Source organism: Taeniopygia guttata, chromosome 3, assembly GCF_048771995.1.
Source record: "Taeniopygia guttata chromosome 3, bTaeGut7.mat, whole genome shotgun sequence".
Classification (NCBI taxonomy): Eukaryota; Metazoa; Chordata; class Aves; order Passeriformes; family Estrildidae; genus Taeniopygia; species Taeniopygia guttata.
The window spans coordinates 108143330-108168025 of record NC_133027.1 but is presented as its reverse complement, the minus strand read 5'-3'; the positions used below and the strand labels follow the sequence as shown (position 1 = coordinate 108168025).

Below are 24696 nucleotides of genomic sequence, written 5' to 3'. Positions count from 1 at the left end.
TATTTCTGACTGTTGACATCACTAATGTAGTATACTGCCTGTATACCCTTTCAACTCTTCCCCCATCCAAAAAAACCCCAACATCTAAGTCAGACATGGAAACACCTATTTAGTACTTTTTCTTGCATTTGGGTTGAAAAGGGCAAAGGAAAAAAAAAATAAGAGAGAGAGAGAGAAAACTGTAAGATTGCGTTCCAGAAATATTTTGAAAATCCACAGGCTTAATGAGAGAAAAGAACTAAATGCATGAATGTTGTCACTGGCAAGCCATCTGGAGCATGCAAGTGAAAAATGCTTTCAAAATCTTAAAAGTAAATGATCATGCAAAAGCACAAATAGTCTGCACTTGAGGCAAAAGGTGTTTAATTAGAACAGGAAAAGTCTTTGTTCTAAGTAATTAAAAGTAAAATTCCAGAGTAGATGAGAGAAATCCAAACTCCTTAAACATTTGACAGGTTTAAAGAGAAAACTGCAAGGGTTCAGGCATAAACCCACACAAGGAGAGGCAGAGGAGAAGGCCAGGAAGCTTAGGCAGCTCTACTGAGACATTGCAAGGGCTGAGGAGTCAGTCCCTGTCCATGTAGGGTGATTCAAAGCACTCAAGGCAGGCACACAGGCATTCCCAGCAACCACAGAGTAGAATAAGCAGCCTCCAAAGGGTGATGAAAAATCCCATGTGCTCATCAGTGAGCTGCCTTGAATTAGTCAGGCACCTCAGCTTTGGTCCTTGCTGTCAGAGCTGTTACTGGATTTTATACTGGATGGCATCCACTTTACATAGGACACAAATAATCCTGGCAGCAGGGACAAGCAATGCAGCCAAAGAAATGAAAAGTTCAAGGAGCCTCATGAAACAGAGGCATTAGAGTACCAGTACTACCTGTGCTTGGACCACACCTGGTTGCTCAGAAACAGGACTGCAAGCACATGGAGGATGTCCCAAATCTGAGATTCATCAACCAAAGCCCTCATTTGGAGGCTGGTAGGGCAACTATGGGCATTATGGTTTTGGAATTTGGAATGGCCAGAAGGAACTGTCTAAGGAGTGAGGCACCCCATAATTTTGGAGGTCTAACTAAAAAGATGCACATACTACTGTGACTGCTTAGCATGACAAAAGGTTTTATATAACACGGTCCAATTTCCTAAGTGAAAAAAAAAACCTGAGGAAAAATCCTCAGAGTGCTGTGAGCTGAAAATGTTCTGTTTTCTTTTTCATTTGTTCTGGATACACCAAAGTTAGGTATTAGCAGTATAATCTTTTGATTCCAATTGTTTCCAATAGAATCCACACTTTGCAACAAGTTGTGCTGAATGAATGTCATGACTAATCTTTGAATAATTTGGGTTCTATTACATTTTTAATAGCATTTTCCAGTTTAGTGCTTTCTCCCTTCTCTGTAATTATAAGTTTATAAGCAGATTTCCCAGCAAGAGGATTTGTTATCACCCATTGCTTTTCTATGGAGACACTCATCAATATTAGCAACCAATTTTTGAATTATACTTATGACACAATTATACAGCTACCAAGTGCAACACATTTCTCCTCATTAACAAGATCACTCATGTTTACAGAAATTAATTTTATTGAATTATGAATAGAAGACATAACACTGTCAAAAGCTGTATTTTTTCTCAGTGTTGGCCAAGACAAAAGCTTTAAGATTCTATTCCAACTTCTGACCAGTATGTGTGAACAGACTCATCATTTGCTTTGAAGCCTAAGCCATTTTCTAGCTCCATATTTTAAAAGGGCCTTCTAGAAGTGAAAGTGTGATTACCTAGGACTATCTAGTGCAAGGAAATAATCTCAAGCAGGTATCAAATAGTATGAAAAAATACACAGATGGTTACCAGGAATCTTTCTTTCTTAGTGGAACAGAAAAGTTAATTTATACACTAGGAAACAGAAAATAATCTCATTGCTCTCAGAAGAAAAAAGACAAATGTTGAGTGTTACTGAAGATACTGAAGATACAGCTGAAGATACTGCAGCTGAGTTTCTGACCCTCAAGAGTGGGTTAAAACTGCTCCGTGGTAGCTGAAATCCTGTTATTAAGATCCCTAACCAGACAATTACAGTTTACCCTGTACTCAGAAAGCAGCCTTTTTTTAATGGATGAGTATATGAAATTTTATCTTTGTCACACTAACTGTTCTGGTCATTTAATTGGAAAGAAGATGCTGAAGATTCCTGGGAACAATCCCAAAAAATGAGATCAGCTTTGAATGAGGGATTTACACTGCTCAATTCTGACACTCAGCTTATGCAGAGTTTTGTTTTTAGAGCACCAAACTCTGTTCAGGAGGACCACACATTGCACAGGTGCCACAACTGCCTGCACTGTGGTACATGCCTAACACGTCCAGTGCACAAACAGAAGTGTTCTACCCAACTCTGCTGTGTTAAACACAGGCAAAGTTCTTCAGGAAAAGTAACAACTTTTTGCTGTTTTGTTGTTTACTGTGTTGGTTTGGTTTGGCTTTTTTTTTTTGCTAACAATGTCAGTGCTCTTCCTTTTTTTCTGTGCATCTCAATCCTTTCTTGTTGCCTCAGACTAAGTGTTTAGGTTTCTGAAGGTCCTCATTCAGTGACCCAGCTGCCTCTGTCCCAGGTACAAACTTTTTGGGGGCTCCCTACAAGGGCAGAGGACTGCAATGGTTGTCACACTTTTGGCTTTGGATCTTACACAAAATGCAGTTTTGTCCTTTATTCTTTTATCCCTGTGAAAGTCACGGAAGTGTTTGTAAGAAAATGTTTTCTCTTTCACTTGTGATAGAGACTTTGTAGATCAGCTGAAATTGCCTGGATGTTCTAAACTTATAAGCATCATCCCACTAGAGATGTGTTCTTGAATGTTAAATTTAGGCTAATTGGAGGCATATCCTTTAATTTAGCAAGCTGAGGTTACTAATACAGATCAAGAGCTAAAAATTAGCAGTGGAGCTGATGTATGCTAAATGCCTAAGTGATATCTTAACCTATAATTATACAAGTTCTGTTAATAGTGAATAATTCAAATCGTCAGGGATTTCAATAGTCTAATGGGCTGTAGTTATTTCCAATTTACATTGTGGTTGCTAGGTTTCATTAAAATGAGCAAAAGGCTGCATAGCGTAGCAGAAGAAAATTGGTGTTTGAAGTTATCACCCAGAAATCAAAACATGAAATTTAAATTAGAAGGTGTCCAAGCAACACAATGACACCAAAGCCTAGCACTGATAATGAGAGTAGGAAGACAGGGAGTTTGCAGGGATTATTAAAGGAAGACAGCGCTACTAGCAACACGCTCCGTAACAGCGATACCTTAAATTCCACTCTACTGTATGTAGGGAGTTCAAAACATATTACAAATCTCCATTAAGCCTTGCTATGTTCTTCTGAATTATTTAAATTTTGTTATCACTGATTTGCAGGTGGCAGGCTGAGGCACGATAAGGCACTAGGCTTATCTGGAGTGACGGGATGACTCAGTAGGACTCGAGAGCTGCAGCTGGGAGCTGTAGCCTCCCTGCTAGCCCACTGATGGTATAGCTACCCCATACCACTGCTCTGGGGTCTGCTCAGCCAGCCCCCTCCTCCACCAGCCACTGCCACTTTCAGCCTCAAACCACAGAGTTCAGTCCTCAGCTGGGCTGTGACAGTGTCTTTGGGAGGCTGCTGTACACCAGATCACCCAGAGCAACATGGGTTAAAGCTACTTCTTTCCAGAGAGCCAGAGGGATTTGTTATTCATCTGGATCACTGCAGACACCTGACTTGCAGTGCAGTCCCAGAAACACATCAGCATGGTGGCTAGGATGGCAAATCACAGTGGGGAGGAAGAGCAGGAGCTTGGAATGACCAGCTCCAGCCAGAGCTGGCACCAGGGAAAGCGCAGCGTGGCCAGCCATGACCACACGTGTTTCTGCAGACCTTTTGTGAGAGCATGTGTACAATCCCAATCCCAAACCCAAACCCAAACCCAAACCCAAACCCAAACCCAAACCCAAACCCAAACCCAAATGCCAGCCATGGCCTCCTCTGAATCAAGCCCACCCAGGTTTGAGAGTAAGGCCAGGTTTTGCTGACTCAAGGCTTACACTTGTCAATGTGACTCATTGCTGTGGTCTCACCCACCTCCTGCTCTTCTAAGCCATACTCTATGCCAGTGAACTATTTCTGGAACAACAGGGTTAAATTTGATTACTTAATAGTTAATAAAAATGCCACAAAATAGGAATGAGATGTGTTAGTTACAATTTGGTAAAAGTCAAGCTGTCTGACACATTTTGATATCTAAATTTGACTTTCAATTTCTTTAGAAGTTCTTCTGGAGCATACTTTAAATATAGAGTATCTCTGCTTCTTAAGAGCAGATTAACAACTAAAATAAGTGTTCTTTTCTACCTAAAGATTAGCTATTTCCTTAATGTTTAGTTAGTTGTTCATGATGCTTTTTCAAAATTCAGGCTCAAATTCCCCATTTGTATATAATTTCAGTTTCTGAATCTACATTTAAGTATCTGAATTTTTCTAAAGAGACAGAAATACAGAGAGGTTTTGTTTGGTCTTCTTCTAAAATTTAAACACTTTGAAGCTCTGCAGTTTCTACATTAGTGAATAAGCCGTGGGATAAAGAGTTATAATTAAATAGTTATTTCTTTGTAAAATAGGCCTTTCCAACAGCTTCTTTTCATTTAATTCTGAATAAAAGTAACCTCTTACATCTCAGAAATAGACATATCCATTTTGTAACATATTGCTAAATATCTTTAATTTACTTAAGAAGCAACAGCAAAACTCCACGTACATTATGTTAGCTAAATTATTATTATTATGTAATTACATAATGGAGAAATAGCAAATTCAAACTCTTAAAATGCTGATCACAAAGTATATTAAATTATAGCATTGCCTCAACGGCAGAGCAGGTGTGCTCAGTGGCACACCCTCCATCATGCAGACGATGGGATAAACTGGAGCACAACACAGCTCTTCTCCAGGAAGCTGAAGGAGATATTGCAGGCCTTTGCTGTGTCCTGAACCAGGACTAGAACCCCTTCAGGGCTCATGGCTGTAGGTCTAAGGAGAAGCAATACCTAGTGATTCACTGTAAATACACATTTCACTAAGTCATGAATTAATGTGCTTTTGTGAGAAGGTTCCCTCTGAAACTGCAGGTAGAAAGAAATCCTTCCCAAGCCTGCTTTTACATGCAGCAGACAACAGAGAGTCAGCAGGGGCAGATTTGGCTCAGGAACATGTGGTGCATCCATCAGTGACTGCGATGCCCCAAGTCCCTGTAGCCTTGCCCTGCAAGCTATGAGTATTCTTGAGCAAACCACATCAGCCTCCCAGCAGTCCAACAGAACAGTAAGAACCTATAAGAACCACATACTTTAATAATTCACTGGCTGGAAAATGCTTTCAGATTGACAGATGCCTTGTTACTACAGAGTCATGTTAAGCCATAACAACACAAATCAATAAAAATCATCAAATAATTAAGAATCTTCAGTCACTTAACACCCACTGCAACTACCATTAGCAAGAGGTTTGAGGGCTGTTCATAAATCTCTTTAGCATATTATAAATTCCCCATAGAGCATTCAGATGCCCCAGCTGTGGTGATTTATGCTGCAAACACTGCAACCCTGTCCCTGTGCTATTAACTGTAATGGTTTCACATTTAAAAATTGTGTCCTGGGAATATGGCTGAGGACACAGCACACTGGAGACGCATTAGTGAGAAGAGACGTAGACAGAGCGTGCAGGAGACCAGACCATGACTCACCACATAACCCAGAGGAACTTATTTACCTTCTCTTTTTAAGTGTAACCTTCAGTGTAAGAAATGTGTGTCAAAATTTAATCACTTCATGGACTGTTATGTAGTCTGATTAATGGTATTTAGCAAGCACTTGGAGATCCCTGCATAAAGGTTGGGTTTTTAGTCAATCTGTTATTTCTGCCTTCAGAGCTTTTATTCCTTGTGTCAGGTCCCAGAGTTTAAAGGAGTTCTTTCTCACTCTCTGCATGCACTTTGTGAAACTGGCTGCTGGTGTCAAATGCCAGCATATTCACAGGGCGTAAACCATCTGGTTTTGCTGAAACTAAATATTCCCATGTTTACTGAGGAAAATAGATGCAGACACTTTCAGTTCTTGCAGCTGTTCCTTCCTGGGAAACAGTAGGAGAAGATTTTTTTCTCTCCAAAGCAGAGGAATAGTAAGCTTGATTGACATCCTGCAAACTGCAGATCTTGCAGTCCCAAATTATTTTCCTTGTTTTGCTTCAGAAGTCCTTCCCCCTTCCTCACTTGGGGAGTAACACCTCAGCAAGTGTTGTGTATTTCTCATAGTTTGTGGGCAGTAGGACAGGCTGTCAGGGGAATTGAGATTCTATCACATGCTAATAAACATAATTTAAAGAAAATAAAACAAAACAATGCTTCTCGCACTTTGAAATATGACACAGAGAGATTAAGTAACTTGTGGTACAAAACCCTGGTTATGCTTCACCTTGTCCCTATTTTGCATGCAGCTTCTGGGGGGCTCTCTACTGCCTTCCAGGCTCTAACTCACCTGGGAGCTGTCAGGATAGGGCAGGGGGAGCTGCTCTTTTTTAAAAAATGAGATTTTCAATATAGGTCTTACTTACTATATCTATTCTATTTTTTTTTTACTGTTTCAGCATTGGTTTTTGACATAAACAAACTGTTTCCTGGGAACATCAAGACCTGCCCTGCCCTGCCTTTTAAATATGCATAAAAGGTAATGATGGCATAACTACTTTCACAGGAATCAAGGGTCAGTATTAATCTACAAAACAATCTTGTTCTTCAAAAAATATTATTGCCTTGATGAGTATAGGGTTTGTGTCTCAATCAAAGACCTCATGATATGCTTCAAACAAAAACTATATTAAGAGAGAGAGAACAGCAGTACCACTGAATGATTGGGGCATTCACTGGACATGGACCCAGTCTCGAATGCCTGGGCCAGTGGGTGTTTAATTGTTTACACAAAGTGTTGCAGTTCCAAGCAGGGATATCAAGAGAATCAGTATGGATGCAGCATTTAGAGAAGAGTTTTCCACATCCTTGCTATGTGCCTCCAAATGCAAACCGCTGGCTAGTTTGGGACTCTCCTTAATTTGTGAGGAAGGTTGAAAAAATCTTGGGTATAGCTCAGTGTAGGAAAATATTTTATTTTTACATCTTAAAATGTTATAATCAAACCCAACTATTTACCCAGTTTTAGTGCAAATACTAAAAACCAAAAAAGGGTCACAAAGTACTACAGAGTGGGATCTGTTGGCTTTTCTTCTTCTATCACTTAATCTAAGCTTTTTGGACAAAACAGGGATAAATTATCTGCAGATTTTATTTTGAGATTACCTTAATACAGTTTCTTATAATTTCTGACTAAAGAGATCTGTAAATATTTTTGTAAACAAACTCTCCTAAGAAAATACACCTTCAATTGGATCACTAATTTCTATTTTAAGTAAGAAACTGGAAAAGGGAACTGAGGAGTAACAGGAGTGGTTTAGCTATTGCCACTCAGGGAGGATATGCTCTTAATTACACACTGGAAAACTAACCACATGGCTCCTGTTGGCCTCTCCCTCCTATCCACACAAGAGCCACAGTCACCTCTGAGTTACAGTTTGCCAAGGTGATAAAGTACAATGGAAATGAGCTGTAGTGATGGGATAATGCTGTAAAATACTGCCATGTACTGTCTACCAGGTAACTGATGACAGACCTAGGAGGGTGACAGTTTTTGAAAGTTACAACACCATAGTAAATAACACAAAAGTATATGTAGTGCACTAACTTTAATGTGCACTACATATACTTTTGTGTATATGTAGCAGAAGTTCTGTCTGAACCAACATGAGGTTACCAGGAAAGAGTAGTCAGTGCTCTGTAGCTGGGGAAGCAACTCTCTCAAATTCCCAGCAACAGCAGCCTAAGTGAGAACTCACGTCTACACAGTCACAGTTGAGGGAATGACATTTACTAACACATAGTTGTTTTGCCAATTTCTTTGGAAATTTTTGTCTTTCAGAGCTGACAAACTGAGCAGAAGAGCAGTGCAAATTAAAGGACATTTTGAGAGAGCATGTGGATAAGAAAAGTTGATGCATGAGGTATTTACGGTAAATGGCACTGAGACCAAGTAGGGGAAAGTTAGAAGAAAAGCCATCTTGGTGGACATGAGAGGAATTTCAAAATAACTGAAAGACAATTTAGAAAGGTGAGGATTATTACTGGGCTTTTGACAAGGCATCAGTCCAGTTCCCCCTTGTACTTGAATCACCTCTTAGCTGTCTTTGGCCCGTATCTGTGCATGGTGTAATGCCAAAATTACTGAACATCTACCCTTGATCACAGAAAATGCTTTCATTGACTATTTCTTTCTGTACTGTGGAAGACAATGAGCCTCATTCTCTGATCTTTTAATTCTGTTTACTGTACTTGGATTATGTCAATGGGACATGCTAAGTTTTAACCCACTGAGGAAAAAACCCACATATTTGTGTCCCTGCTCAAGCTACAAAAAGGGGGCTGCAAACTTTACAGGGTTATGCAGCACAGGGAAGGGACCTTCCACCCAAGTGACAGCCCAGGTACAGCTGGGCAGTAGCTGTCCCCCAATAAAGCATGTCAGCCATGCTCCCAATAAGAAAAGACACTGGCACAGAATCTACAAGGGAAGAAATGAGCTATTTTTTGCAGCTTGTTCTTTTTCATAGCATTTTTGCTTATATTAAAATATTTTGTTGTTATGATATGCTGCTGAATTGTTTCTGGAACATGCTGACAGTTGTTAGAGGATTGTTTTGTTCAGTGTACCTGAAAAAGTTTATCATGCTACGGAGTTTGGGAAGATGCCTTAATTATATTTTTATGCCACGGTGAATGATAATTTCATATCCCTATTTAATTATCAATGCAGAATGTTCTGCGATAATATATTATTATGTCCGAACTGTCTGAACCCGATGTTGTGATGGCTTAAAATAGCCTCCAGGGCAGATCAGTTGTGTGAAATGAAACTGGGACAATTCCTAAAAGCTCAAGAGGGACTGCAGATCTATTAGTCTTGGCAACAATGAAGTAGTTGGGATAAGGATGAACTTTCAAAAAGTGGAATAATTGTTTTTCCAAGTTTAAAGAAAAATGAAAGAAAAACATTTTAGTGGCTTTTTTTTTTTTTTTTTAATTTAGATTTCCAATCCTAGCAGAATTGGAAAACCAAGAAAGGATAGATGTACATCCTGTCATGAGCAGATGAGCTGAAATTTTATTTCCGTATAACCTGCCCACCTGTGTAGGCATTTCAAAAGAGCATTCTTTCACTTGACTGTCTGGACACTTAGCAACATCTGATACCTAATCATGGCCCCACCTTGTCCTAATTGCTTTTGTTTTGCTCATACTCGTTTTTTTCTAATCAGGAGATAAAAATTTGGTTTCAACATTATATAAGGCGGCAGCATTTTGCTTGCTTGTAGGGACTGATGGAAAAGTTCGAGTTTCTACATCAACATCTATATTTAGGCATATAAAGGAGAGGTCTGTTTTTCCTAGAACATCTGCACTTTGTTACTTTGTCAACATCCATGTATTTATCTGCTCTCCCAGTTCACAGAGGGTTTTCACCACCTATATTTTAAAGCACTTCTCTGTCCATCCAAGGCAAGCATCTGCTGACAGAAGTATGTAAACATGTCTTTAGAGAGCTCATCTCAAAGAAAAAAAAAAAAAAAAGTTCCAGAAATCACCAAAAAAGTACTCTAAGCACCTCCAGCCGCAGTGAAACTATGAGTGTCACGAACTAGAGTTTTCTCTGACAACTCGAAGAGCGGTGCGAAGAGCACAACTCGTCACACAGTATGACAGACTCGTCACAGTTATGACAGACTTTTTAAAAATTATTTTTAACAGGCTGCGAGGTGGCAGAGTTGCGGCGGAGGGGCGACCCGGCTGACACGGAGGCTCCGGGCTCGTTCTTCGCCCTCACGGCCGGGCCCGCTCCGCGCCTGCGCCGCCGAGCCCGCCGCGCCTGCGCGCTGCCGGGGCGCGGGGCGGCCGCGGCGGGCGAGGCGGCACATGCGCCCTGGCGGCTGCTGAGGAGGGGAGGAGGCGCGGGGAGGAGCGGTGGCCGCGTTCTCCCATTTAGCTGCGAGGGAGCGGGAGAAGCCGGGCGGCCGCCGGGGACCGCCGGAGGGGGGTGGGTGGGGGGGGAGCGCCACTGTCGCTGCGGCCGCCGCTCCCTGCTCCTCCTCCTTCTCTGTGGAGCGCCCTCCACCCCGCCCTCTCCCCGCCCGGGACCGAGTCTGGTGGCCACAAAATGGCGGACGGGGAGCTGAACGTGGACAGCCTCATCACCCGGCTGCTGGAAGGTGAGCGGGCCGCCGGAACGCACCGCACCGCCGCTCCCCGCGGGCAGAGCCGGGGCAGGCGGTGCGGGGAAAGCGGTGCGGGGAAAGCGGTGCGGGGCAAGCGGGGGCAACGCCTGCCCTGCGCCGCCGGCCCGGGGTGGCGGCCGGGAGCGAGCGGGCACCGGCGGGACGGGGAGAGCCGCGGCCCTACAGCCCCGCCGAGGGAGGAGGGGCTGATGTGCGCGGGGGGTGCCCGCCCTGTCTAGCTGCCTTCATATTTAATAGGAAAAAAAAAATTAAAAAAAAAAAAAAAGCTTCGTTTTCCGTCTTCTCGTCTTCACGCAGCTGCCTGGATGAGGGAAGAGCTGAGCTCTTTTCGTCGCTAGCCGAGCCTTTCCCCCCCGCCCCTCCGGTCGGGTTGTAGTCGCAGTCCTCCGTGTGTGAAATTCCGTCTGCTCCCTGCGCTAGGTGTGGGGCTGTGTGTACGTGAGTGTCGGTGGGAGCAGAGGGATTGAGTGCGCTGGCATTCCTCAGCCTGCCTACGGGGCAGTCTCCAGAAGTGGCTCTCATGGGTGGCTGATAAATTCTATGGAGGGTTTTCCGTGTATTAAATAGCGATTCTGCCCTTTAAAGTAAGCTCACTTATTGCCTGCTTTTGGAGAAGCTGAAGAATTATTGCTAGCGTTTTCTTTTTATTTAAGCTATGTCGTGAATGTTTAGTCTTCTTGGGCCTCTTATTCTATTAATCTTTCATTCCACATTCAACAAATACCTGGTATGCTGGAGATGAGATGAGAGTACTTGCATGGGTATGCGCTGTTCATTTATTTAGTTGCTGTACTCCTTAGATAGTTGGATCACATTGCAGAAGGCTTATAGAAAGGAATTTATGGAGCACGTATAGTTTGGGAAGGGAAACAAGTTTTGTAAGGCTGAGTTTTGTTTAGTCGAGTTACTACAAAGCGGCGGTTTAGGGCTATAAGGGCTTCTTAGTAGCTGCTATCTCCTCTCTTTCGGCGAGAAAACGAAGAGCAGCAAAATCAATATTTAAGAGTACATAAAGTCTTTGAATAGTTGTTATGTTTGTGATTTAAGGTATGCAGTGTAGTATAGTATGAAGAAACAAGTATCAGTTGAAGTTTCTCTTAGATCGTTAGTGCAGATAAAACTCCCTTTTTCTGGATGTTGAAACACAGATTAATAGGTAGGTTTTAAAAACAAAGTAAATAATAACCTATTAAATGTTGACATTTTAGGGCAGGTTTGGAGGGAGACATTAAGATACATGTATATTTATGGTTCTGGGATTTTTGAGACACTTTAAATAATATATTGAAAGATACTTGTTCCACAATAGTGTAGTAATTTTAATATGGAGTGCTTTAGGAGGAGGGGATTCTGCATTGTTTTGGTGTGCAACTTGTTGGATTGTTCTGTTGCCTCTTAAAATATTGCTCTGCTTTTTTTTTTTTTTCTGAAGACTTTTAAAATATGTCTTCCATACAGTTTGCATACACCATAAATATGTGTGTTGCAACATCATAGCTTTTTTGGATTATAGTTCTTACCTTATGTTTCAGCAGCCTACCCCGTGGTTTTTGTCTTCCATAGTACTTTAACCTTTTGGGATATATGTATGTACAACTTCTGAAGCAAGCCTTGCTTGTAATTTTTCTTTTCTGTTTCCGAGTCCATTTTTAACTCTAAGCAGAGATTATGATGATTTTTAAGGGGAATGAGATGCTTTCTTTCTGCTAACATTAGAGGAGTGCCTGGTACAAGATCTTGTATCTGAAACGTAATAGGTAATTCTTACAGGTTTTATTCGAAAAAAATGGCAGCAATTAAAGGAATGCATTGTGTCAATTATTTTTGCTTTCTTTTTAACATTTTTTATTTGTTGCACTGCTGGCATATAGCATTTTAACCTGTTGTTCAAACTGCAGTGTTCCACAATGAAGGTTGGTTTTTTTTTTTTGTTTGTTTGTTTGTACAATTGGCAGCTCGCATTCTGGAGCTCCTGCTGTTGCTTAGCTGACCTGTTCTGGTAAAGTGAGTATGAATCCCTCTCCACGCTGGTTGCGCAGAAAAATTTCTGTTGACTCTTATCTTCAGTTAAATTGTTCAAAGCAAGTTGTTTGGCTCCATTACTCACACTTCAACTTTTACTTAAAAGGATAGGGAAACATGGCTTTTGTGGTGTGTTACCACAGTGAAATAATAAAAAGACATTTTCACTAAATGTTGTCATGCAGTATATATTTAGTCCTTTTGGTTGCTTTAAGTGAAATGTATGGCTTTGTTTGAATAACAGTCTACAATTGTCTCTCAGTGGCTGCTACATGTAATTCTTCAAGCGTGGAAAATACATATCAAAAGCTACAGCAGTAGGAAACTTCGCTGCTGCCACTGGGTTGCTGGGTGGTGACACCTGTTTCCAGGCTGTGATATTAACTGTCAGGAATTCTTGCTCCTACTTGAATTAGGTTACTCTAACTGTTTTTATCCTTCTGGGTTATATGACACATTAACTTGCCTTTTGATTGGTATTGCCTACTTAGATTGTCTTACTTTTTTTTGGGTTTAATTGTGATTTTGATTTCTTTTTGAGATATCAATATGAAGTGGCCTACAGCTGGGCTGCTTGGGAGAATTGAAGAACATCTTCTTCTCAGTCCTCAAGGAGGATAAGCCCACATGCTCATCTTGAATGTATACTTACTTTGTAGGTCTTTTGAATACTGAAAGCCAGATCGATAAACTCTTGAGTTGAATTTTGAGAGAATTTTCATAGACTCACCTGAAGTAGTGGTGTAATGGGTGTAATGAATGTTAATAGTCTTCTAGGACAGCAGCTTTTAATTTCCATATTCTTTAGCTTTTAATTTCCACGTTATTTTGCATATACCATTTTCTTCTCCTCTGTTCATTGGTTAAGTGGTGAATTTAGGAATGGTAAGATCTCATTTTGAATTGACTTTCTCTTGCAGTGGGTCTAGTACTTGGCCATTAGTTAGTGATACCTTATAAATAACTACTGCTTGGAAATGGTAGGCAGGTAAAAACTCAAATGTATCCATGATGTCTGAACATAGCAATGTTTTCTTTTATTTTATCTCTGTCTACCAGGTACCATCTGCCAGATTTAAATTGTCATTCCTGTTGCTTTACTAGAAGAATGAGGGAGGTGCTGGTGCTCTGACATGTGTGCCTCACTATCTTGGAGATACTCTGAATTTTACTGTCTGTCATAAGTGAATCTGCAAAGATTTGCAGGTCATTTAAATACAGAATTCCATAACTTTGCTAAAAGACTCTTAGAGTGATACGTGACCATGAAAGTGAATAAGCCAAATTGATGGAAAGAGTGTTTCCTTCTTGTGCTGCTATGCAGAATCACAGATCAAGCTTAGCTATGTTACGCTATAGGAAGATGGTGGTCTCGTTTTTGCTTCAGTGTGTCTACTTATTTCATGTTGTTATTTTTTTTCCTTCCTACTATCCCAGCTATGCCATCTGGTGGATCGATTTTTTTCCCAGTCTGTTCTAGCTGTGGACAGCACAGGAATAGGCACGCATGATACTGCCATGAGCACATTAGTTATGAAATACAGAATAATAACATGGTTTGGGTTGGAAGGAGCTTGTAAAGGTCACCTGGTACAAACCCTCTCAGTGGAGGGACAGCTTCAACTGGATCAAGTTGCTCAGAGGCCTGTCCAGTATGATCTTAAATGTTTCCAGGAATGAAGCATCCACCACCTCTCTGAGCAACCTGTTCAGTGTTTCATCACTGTCACTGTAAAAAAATTTCATCCATATATCTAGTCTTAACCTACTCTTAAAAGATTTTTTATTTAGTATAAATCCGTTTCCTTGTCTGATCACAGCAAGCCCTATTAAAAAGTCTGCCCCCATGTTTCTTATAAGCCCTCTTTAAGTCTTGGAAGGCTGTGATTCGAGTGTCTCTTTGAATCCTACTTTCCAGTGTGAACAGAGAATTTTTTTTTCTCCTGGGCTCTGCAGCTGATATTGCTACTTGTGTTTTGCCTCATCTAGGAATACCATGTATCCCTATCTGGGAAATGCCCTGAAATGTGCAACAATGCTGAGCTAAGTGGGTGCACCAGGTCTACATTTAAGCCAGATTCTAAGCTGATTTAAATTTAGTGATGTGTGAAAAAGGTTGCCTCTTTATCAAAGCAAAGATCTGGAATAGGTGTAACCTTGACTTGTAGAGAGTGCTATGGATGGTGTTAAGTAAGAGTTCCATATTTCTGTCAGGGTGTTGGGCTTTCTGTTTCTGTGCTGTATCCTTAATTTCTGGATATAAGGCATCCTGGCTGGAATGCATCTCTGCTCTTTCAAATTTATAGGTGTCTGTCTTAGTAAACACTAGGGAGTTTACCATATGGAAGGGAGGATGTACTTAGGGAAATCAAGACACAGCAACCTTAGGTACAAGATGGCTTTCTGTAAAGGGCTTCATTTCTATTGCAGTACAAACAAATTTGCCTTATCTAGGCAAGACACCTTGCTTGCCTAAATCTAGTTGTCCAAATTATAATTAACAATTTGAATTAATCTGACTGAACTTAATGAGGATCTTTTCTAAACAAATTCATTTTTGGTGCGGCTGAAGGCTACTAGTTGTGGTAGTACTACCAGTGCACCAAGGAAACTGGGAAATACTTATCCAAGGAGAGACTTGTTGGACTGCCAGTAGGTGTAGGGAATGGTTATTGCTTCAATGTTCAGCTAAAAAGATGTTTTTTATGATTGCCTTAATAAAGCCAATTGCATGCTGTTCTTACTATGTCACGGGCTGTCTTCTAAAAAAGCTGCAAGCTTAATATTCTTGTAATTTTGGAGGTTTTATAGGTTGTGATAAACAGAAATTTGAATATTATTCTTTTTAAATGAAAGTTAGATTTTAAATTATATTAATTAATTTACATTTTTCCTTATTAATTTTAAATAGTATAGAGCATAGTGATCAAATATGCTATGGTCAATAACATTTCTTCTTACTGTCTTAGCTAATAAATATATCCAGCCAGCCTGATGATGTGGTATTGGGATATGGTAGTAGTGCTTGCAGTTCTAGGCTCTGTAACTGATGCTGAAAAAGAGAGGCAGTTGTAGAGAAATAAAATAGACCTTAATGATCTGTTGCAAAACAATGTAAACAAACCATGGAGATGAATCCTGAATAAACAAGAGTTACTACCTGGCTTGGTGTGAAATCACTGGATGATTTGCAACTAGAAAAGTAAACACAAATAACGGTAAAAGGAGTTGCTTGCAAAGGCCTTTTTTTAAAAATAGTCTTTAACAAGAGGAAGAAAATAAGCAGTTTTGGTATGTTTCTAGGAGGGTAGGTATTGTATTAACTAGAGAGGAGGGATAGAAGAGTGAAGTTTGTTTCTGGGTTTGTACAGCAGTGCAGATAGCAGCCGCTTCATCTTTAGCTTTATAAGTGCATGACGAGTGGAATGGTTGGCTTGAAAAACTGCACTGAGAGCCAAGACCCAGCATCAGGCAGTGTGCTGGGGTTCTTTATTCTGTCGGGCTGTTTGGCCACTGGAAGGCTCCATGGTTCAGTAACTGTTTCATTTAGATACTCTGCAGCACTGGTTTTACTTGAGTCATTCAGAGACTTTCTCACTGCTCAGCTAAATCATAGTATAAAAAGAGAGAAACGTTGTTCTTATTTAAGATAACTGCAACTATAAAGTGTTAAAATTTCTCATAAATGCTCATTAGTTACCACCAAAGGTAGGAATGTAACTTTTTTTCTAGAAAGGAAGAAACCACGCTGCTTAACTATAGATTGTGGTGAGGGCAGCGTGCTGCTGTATTTGGCTGTTGCTCACTGAGGTCAGATGCAGTACTCAGTGAGAGGCTGTATAGGGGAATCCACTCTTAACTACAGCCTGAGGTGCCTCTAAAGGTATTGGGTATCTGGTTTATAATTTGAAACATTGAAATGAACCTTCTCTTGTGTGATTTGTTTTAGTACATTGACTAGGACATTTTAGCTTCACAGTACCATCTTTTCTCAGTTTTGAGGGGGTGTTTTGTATTTGTTTTTTGGTATTTTTGTACCAAGCTTGATGTAAAGCTTTTTGTGTATCTATCCCATGTAACTGTATTGGTTAAGTACCAGTGACATTGATGTGCAGAAATTGCACCCAGCTTCTTGTATCATAAGTTTAGTAACTTCTCTCCTTGGTACTTCTGAGTAGTTACTTGATAACTTCTGTAATTTACCTTCACCTTCCTTGAGTTTTAGGAATGTTATTAGCACTGCCTTAGGGGAAAAGAAAGTCATCCTTTAAGAAATAAGCTGAAATTCTTCATTTCATGAAATTTTTATGCTAGGTTAGTTTTCCAGGTAGACTAGTACAGAAATTACTATCACTGTATAATACAGCATTGTGAGAGGCTTCTACCTTCAGTTTTGCTGGTTGCTTGGGTTTCAGGTTCAAGTTTACTTAAGCAAACAGTAAATACAGAACATGTGATCTTATTCTTCAGCATTGAATTCAACAATTCTTGGAACCGTGTATGATACAGAATGACTGAGACATCAGTTAGTTTGTGGAACTTCTGTGTAAGGAAGCAGGTGATCCATGAAAAGCTAAAGGAATGGGTAAAGGTTGCTGTTTTCATGGGCTTACTGGAACATCCCCTGAAGCAATTTTACGTAGTTGTTTCTAAGTAGTTTCAAAGCCTCTTCTCCTTGAGTATTGGTTTTGCTGGATTGTGTGTATTTAAAGAATGTAAATTCAAGTTTGGGTAGAACAACACCACTTCATTGGTAGGGTTTTTTTTCCCATTAAAGGCTTAGGCAGTCTCTTACTCTTCAGTGAACTTGTGCTTGATATTAAATAAGCCTGCTAAAATGAGTTCACAAGCAATTGCTGTTCTTCAGCAAAATACTTAATATCAAGGTCATTTAGTGAAGGCAATTTTAGAAAGACTTTAAGGTTACTTGGTTGTAAAAGCACAGTTTTTCAGGAAAAAAGCTCCCAGGAAGACTAATTATTCTATTTTTAGTGAGAAATATGGGTGATGTATCCTAGGAAAGGTACAGGGCTGCTGGGTATGCTGCAGAAGAGCTGTATGTTCAGCAATCTGGTCTTGCTGAACTGAGCAAAGCTCTAATGGGTTCATGTATATTATTGTTGTCCACCAGTGTAACTCGTGAATGAGAGCTATTCTAGGTTTAGTTCTGTCACAGCAGTTCTGAAAATTTAAGACTTGTGTTGCTGGCTTAACTCTCTGTTTTGCTGCAAGGTAGGGAGTGGCTGCTTCTGGATGGCAGCTGAACAAGTTAAATAACAGAAGATATTCTGAGGGAGTAGAAGTTTTGCTTTTAAAATCCAGTATAGGATTCTTGACTTAAACTCATGAAAGTATGTAATTTGGATTTTAAAAATACAAAGAACAGATAACTTCAGAACATGTTTCCAAAATCAGTGTGAGGACTGTTTGTTTTTTTCCCAAGTCACAGGTAATGCCACCTTAAGCTTTAAAATCTGTTCTGCTCCTACTATTGACAGGCTGCTCAACATTTGCCAAATACTCCAAAGTACTTTTAAGTACAAAAAAAAAAAGTAAAATATTGAAGTTGTTAATCACCAATGACTAAACATTGCACAGAATGTGGGGAGAGTGTAAGCTCAAGGCAATTGCTTGTGTGCAATTTGTAAAATTGCATGCTTGCAATCTTGTGTTGTACTTTGGGGTGTTTTTTTTTTTTTTAGATCTGCTCTGGCAAAATTGACTTCTAAAGCCATAATTTCAGACATAAGCTTGGGTGGAGCTACTGTGGAAAGAAGCAGAACCAGCTCCTTACTCTTGCACTAGCCCTATCTCAAGTTCACAGGGGCTACATTCTTCAGCTTGGGGAACTATTTAGATTACATTTTTGATTTGTTGTATCTTTGTTCTAGGAAGAAAATATCAGTTCACTGCAGTTTACTGTGTGGCTACTATGTGGCCGCATAAGTGCATGTCTGCAAAATAAGCAGAGTGAATGGAAAGGAGAGTGCTTATTAGCAATAATGCTGACCCAATTTTTTAAATAATACTTAGGAAGAAGTCCCTGGGTTTTGATGTTATGGTAAAACTGTGAGTGTTACATCCAGTAAACTGGACACTGTGATCTTGGAAAGCAACACCAGGTAAAAGCTTAGGGTAGCTGTGCATACCATAGCTGAGTTAGTCATTGAAGAAGCTATTTGTGATGCCACAAAATGAGCAGCTTAGTTGCTTAGAGAGAGGCACACCAGAAGCAGTGTGACAGAACAGGTTAAATACATTTTTTCCATTTCATGGAAGGTTATGGAAAAAAGCAATGCAAGTGGAATTTGGAACAGCCAATTCTTGACCCACTTTCCTTTTCCTTTCCAGTATTGCCTTACATAATCTACTACACTCTGGCATGAGTTTAGAGGGATTAAATTTTTTTTTTTTTTTTTTTTTTTGCTGAAGCTTTTCTTACCCTCCACTGTGCAGTTCATGTCTTGGATTGCTAATTGCTGTTATTGAACTTCTTAAGGTTGCTTACCAATGATTGTGTAGATGCAGAGATTATTCTAATATTAATTAGAATAGCTTTTAGGTAACTGTAGGATCTGTTGTGCTAAAATAAGTCTCAGTGTTCAATGCATGTATTTGCTTTTATTCCTTTTTATCCCGTGCCATGTCACTCTGCTTGAAGCTCACTGGAGGAACGGCTTGTTCTCTCAAAGCACATGAGTTTGCGTATTACAACAGGAAGTGCTGTCCCTACTCTCCCTATGGAAAGGCCAATTTATGTAAATCAAAGCTTGTTTACAGAATTTTAGTTTAAAGAGAATTAATTTACCTTTAATGTTGGCATATTTCTGCCCTGGGTAACTGACAGCTGTTAAAAATGATGGTTTTCCCAATGCTGTTAGAGGCTGTTTGTGGGCTACAGATTTTGCAGTGTGTGAAGCTATGACTTGAGCTATAGTAATTCGTAAATGAGTCTGAAAAACATCTTACTCTCTCGATCTGCTTCTTAGAACCTCCCCTTCAATCTGTTCTTGGGGATTTGGCTTTTGAAAAACTAAATGCAGTGTTGTTTACAATCCACGCAAAGCTCAGCTGAGTCAAGGGAACTGGAATAAAATTCTAGTTGTAATGCAAGCTGCTGAAATAAGTGCTTAGTCTTACTTATGTACTTGAACCACAGCTGTGGCACATCTGTTCCAGATGACTACTTGGCAAACCTTTCTGTGTCTTTGTGAATCCAGTGAAGTGCTGAGCCTTTCAGGGTCACAGAAGCCTCTCATGTCTCAATATGCAGTACCCTTGTTGCTGATCTGGAACTATCGGAGAAAACTGCTTTTATCTTAACTAGCATTGATGATTATTCCTCATGAAACTTCAGGTTTTGTATTACTTCAAAGGTAACTAAACCTACGTGTTTACTCTGGAGCTGCAGACTGGGTGGAAGGTGCCTTTGCAAAGGTACAATGGCTCAGATCTGCACCCTTCTCAAAGGATGGAAGTGGCTGATCATCACCTGCATGCTGTCTCCTCTTCTGAGAGTGATAGACCTGTTCGAATTGTAGAAGTGTCTCCTAACCTGGAAAGTCTGAAGTGAGGTAGTAAGTTGCTTAGTTGATTTGTCTGTTAAGGACTTGCAGCATTTAGGGCTCTACTGTTAGAAGTAAAGAAATACCATCAAGGCAGTGACTGGCAGTTAATTATGGAATCAGGAACTGCATGTTCTCTGTGTCTTGCTTCTCATGAAAAAATCCAGCACCACTGAAAGCATCAATCCTATACAGCAAATGTTCCAAGTTTAAACCTCTGTGTGGCTTTCAAAGGGAGCTAAAGACTCCCTTGGATTGGGTCAAAGTCATTTAAAGTATTATGGGTGCCCTACTTGAACTGTTATCTCAGTTTTGGTCTCAGTGCTTGGTCTGGTGCTGCTTCTGGTAACGTTAATGTTGTATGTAGTGGGCTTTCCTGGGTTTGCAAGTCTAGTTCCAAAACTAGTTTGGGTCTAGTTCTACTTCTTGGTTTTGAGCTGTATGAAATGGCATCATTCTGGTACTGCAAAAGATAAACACAGAGAGAATGTCATTGCTTATGGTTAAAAGAATGCACTGTCTGTAGTGGGAAGACATGACTGGAAAGCTGGTTGTGCTGCATGGTGCTTTGGTGTGACTTTGTTGCAAGCTATGGGTCTAAAATAGAGCAATTGTTTAATTAAAGTTATAGCTATTGTAATATAAAGACTCTGTGTATAATGGCAGTTTATTGTGCCTATCAGAAGAAGTCCCAGGTCACTGACTGGGATCATTATAAACTATTGGAACACAGGCATTTGAAATTAAGATTATTGGAACATTTTGGTACCTTGCAAAGTGGATAGTCAAGTTCTGTGCAAAGTTGTCAAGCCCGAGTTTGTTTGTTTGGTTGGTTGTGGTTTTTTTGCCGATAACAGGGCTGAAGATGTATATGTAAGAACATCGCTCATTTGTTTGAAATGTGATGAAATGGAAGCCTGTAGGCATCTATTGTTTGCAAGTCACATCAATTGTTTCTGATGTCTGCCTTTGTATTCTTCTAATATGTAAGTGAACATCTTAATGCATGAGGAATAATAACACAAAGTGTTGCTAAAATGCTGTGTGCTTTCTCAAGTGTCGTTGAAATCTTAATTAGCCAGAGGAATGTGACTTACCATGTCATAAATACCACCTGGTAGTAATTCACCGAGTGTCACTAAAAGAAGTCCTGTATGACACAGCATTTTTCTTGGGAGGCTCTAATGAGCTAAGTATTTCCAGTATATCCTCAACTTCAGCTGTACTATTCTTCCTGCTCTTTTGGCACTCAGACTAGTTGTCCCAGGATCTAATTTCACATCTCTTCCTTGCTTTTGAAAACCGCTCTTCAGTTCTGCCTTTTCACGTGTTCCTGTGACTGCTTCTTAACCTCCAACAAGTGTCTGGTGTTTATTAAAAATAAATATTTATAGCTCAGTGTTGGCATGGTCAGATGCGCAGTTACACTGGGACAAGTACGCAGTGATAACCAGAGCAGAGTATTTTGTGTTTAACACTGTGGACTGTAGTACTGGGTGACCTAGGACAAACTGTTTTCCCTCATATCCTTTCTTCCCCTTTGTACAATCTAGATCATGCTAGATGTAGTTATACTGACCCCCTATATGTAGTAGGTTTTCTAGGAACTAAGCAGAAATAAAAGGAAAAGGGAGGTTATGTTAATAAAAAAAAAAAAATTACAAGCTTACTCTTCTGTTTTGAAGAGGGAAAGCAGGTGACCTAGGAATTTGCTGTGTGTGAAGAACTAGTTTTTGCTCTTCTGTTCACAAATTTATTAGACTAACTGAAGTTGCAGCTAAATTTTTTATGAAGTCTTCCTATACATGAATTTGAAAACATTTGGATTTGAGCTGCAAAAGTTGTGTACTACCTTTGCTTGAAGGTACTACCATGGTTTACTGCTGATTGTTGCTTTCACCTGAAACAGATGGCAGGACAGGATGTTTGCCTGTTGCCTTTAAAAGACACTGATAGATTCTGGCTTATTCATTTGAACTCTGAAGTCTGGTTTATGCTGAGATGCAAGACTGAACTGGATCGGACAAAGTGACCACACAATTGTTCAATTTTGCTGCCTCATTGAAGACACATTAAAGCCTCTGACAGGAATCGTACAGATACTTGTAGAAAGAAGCAGCTGCAGATAAACTTTCCAGAGGATATTGGTTGGAGTGCAATGACATGCAAATGCTTTTTATTTTATGCTAAATATAGGTCTGAGTGCCTGACTTACAGGTTTTGTGAATTCTATTTCATTTCTAATTAGAATGTTCTTGGCTGTAAGGGTTTCAGTAATTTAAGAGCCATTATAGATGAAAGTTTCATCAAACTTTTGTAGTTTTTAGTGTGATGTTCCTAATATAGCAGTTTCAATTTATTTAAACATAATAATTCTATGATTTTTTTCTTTATATTTAACTAGTGCTGTTGAACTTAACAGTCCTAAAGAAGTTTACCCTGTGCTAATGTGGAAGTGTTTTCAGGTTCTCGGTTCTCACCTTGTTTCTTGTCTTTTATGAATACTCTAGCATAAAGGAATTGCTAAATTAAACACTTCTTGAAATTGCAATTTATTCAGATACGGACAAAAGCCCTGCTTAAATTGTTTTCTTCTGAGATCTGATGAAACAGGAATGCACATAGATCTTTAAGCACAGATTACCACAGTATCAGAGATTAATTTTACAATTCATTGGACAGCATAATTCCAAGGTATTTGGTACATATGTAGAATGTGATTCTGGCTTTTTGTCAAATATAGGTTTTAAATACAGATCATCTGCTTTTAGCTATTGCTGTATATCTGTGTGGTAGTTACATTCAACTGTTAAATATCTCATTTCAGTACGAGGATGTCGTCCTGGGAAGATTGTTCAGATGACCGAAGCAGAAGTTCGGGGCTTGTGCATAAAATCACGGGAAATATTTCTTAGCCAGCCTATTCTTCTGGAACTAGAGGCACCTCTGAAAATTTGTGGTATGTAAGCTTGGTATATACATGTTTTATTGTAGGTCTTTTAATCTAGTTCTATGCTAGGGGATTGGAAGAATACTGAGTCAGGCAAATGAGGTTGTGTTGGGATTAGAGGGAGATCTTCAAAATCTTGAATGTAGTTTCCAGCTTTGATTGGATTAAGGGAAGAAAAAGCAGCTAGCACTTGGTACATTGCCGATGCTCTTCACTCTATTTTGGAGCAAGTTTCCTTGGCAATAGGGGCTGCTTGTGCCCTCATTTAGTGCAAATTTTGCAACCTGTTCCTTGCCTGCACAGGGCTGGTGCTCTTCTGATCACTGTTTCAGAAAGCAGCTGCTTTTAAAAGACCCGCATGTTGCATCTTGCAGTTGCTCACTTCAAAGCATAAACAAAACAAAGACCTCATGAAATGAAACACTTGAAAATTTGAAGGCATTGTTGGTCTTTCAGTTGAGGAAGTAAAACTGAGTGCAGACTTAAGTTAGGCTTAGTTACCATGTAACAACTTCCTTGAGCTTTACAGCATCTTTTAACATCAGTATTACTTTGAAACACAAATAAAACATGTTTTACCTCACTTATTTTAGACTTCTTCCAAAGTACACTGTAACTACAAGCTTGTAAAAAATGTTTTAAAAGTTTTCTAAATACTGAATTGTTGTCATTCTTCAACTTGATAATTAACAATAGACAATGCCTTTGAAAACATAAAATTCCTTGAATTAGATTAGTTGAAGTGTCATAATATTCAAGGGGAAACAATCTTTGTATTCATTACTACTTACATCCTCTAACATGGATTAGCTTCTTCCTGGCAGATGCAATGTCTGCAATATTTCTTATGTTGAGAGGATATTACCAATTTAAAAAAACCCAAACCCCAAAATAAAGCAGCCAAACCCACAAACCAACCGCTAATGGCAAAGTCATTTTTAGATGACTAATTGCTTGGTAGGGTGGGGAGCTAAAACCAGCCCAGCTTGCCTAATTGCATAAAGTTGAAGGTAAAATGCAACTTTATCACATTGTGGTTTCTTTAGACTTTTCACTGTAGTGTAGTCTTACTGTATTCCTAGATGAAGAAAACGTGGCAACTCGGGTAGCTTGTACATAAGTCAAAGTCTGCAAATAATTATTGGCCTACTTCAAAATAAGGTCCTCTCTTAGATAGAGGACCTGTTTAGATTGTCTGTTTAGATTGAGGCAGTTGAATGGACTGTTAGGTGTGCAGTAGTAGGTGTAGCTAATGCACAGCTAGATGAGGCATTTGTTATCTTAAATCAGATTCCAAACACAGTGAAAGTACCAGGAAGTGTCAGGTGCATCTAAATTTAATATTGGAACAATTGTCAAAGCTGCATTTAGATAAAAGTGAAAGAAAGATGATTGCTTTCACCAAAAGCAAAATATGCAGCTGATACTGCTTTGAACTATTACTTTTGTGTGTTCAGGCAACCACAGCTTGAGGAACCATAATGGGATTGTCTTGTCTTACAATCAAGTCAATTCAAAATAAGCTCTACATGTCGAATGGCTGTGTTTTAATGTAAGATGAAAGATGCTCTTATGTAAATGTCCATTTTAAAATAGATGTGGTTTTTAATGCAAGTCTTACATCTGGCAGACTTCAACTTGTGCTCACATAAAGCTGTATTTTAAGATGCTAAGTGCCCTGAATGGAATGGCAAATGCCTTGGTATCTTTGTAAAGTTGTTTCTGTAAAA

At 39.6% G+C, this 24696-nt stretch overlaps 2 protein-coding genes across 2 annotated transcripts in view; both read left to right on the top strand.

Annotated features, from left to right (window-relative positions):
* PLB1 (phospholipase B1) overlaps window positions 1–6784 on the top strand; it is a 109907-nt gene extending 103123 nt beyond the window's left edge. Inside the window, exon 59 of the mRNA XM_072927604.1 lies at window positions 6680–6784. Within this exon, the coding sequence (XP_072783705.1) occupies window positions 6680–6697 (18 nt within the window). The 3' untranslated portion in view covers window positions 6698–6784. The remainder of the gene's footprint in view (window positions 1–6679) is intronic.
* Window positions 6785–10199: 3415 nt separating this feature from the next.
* Window positions 10200–24696, top strand: part of PPP1CB (protein phosphatase 1 catalytic subunit beta) — a 28312-nt gene continuing 13815 nt past the window's right edge. The window contains exons 1-2 of the mRNA XM_030269188.4: window positions 10200–10402; window positions 22844–22975. Coding sequence (XP_030125048.1) covers window positions 10351–10402; window positions 22844–22975 — 184 coding nt within the window. The 5' untranslated portion in view covers window positions 10200–10350. The remainder of the gene's footprint in view (window positions 10403–22843; window positions 22976–24696) is intronic.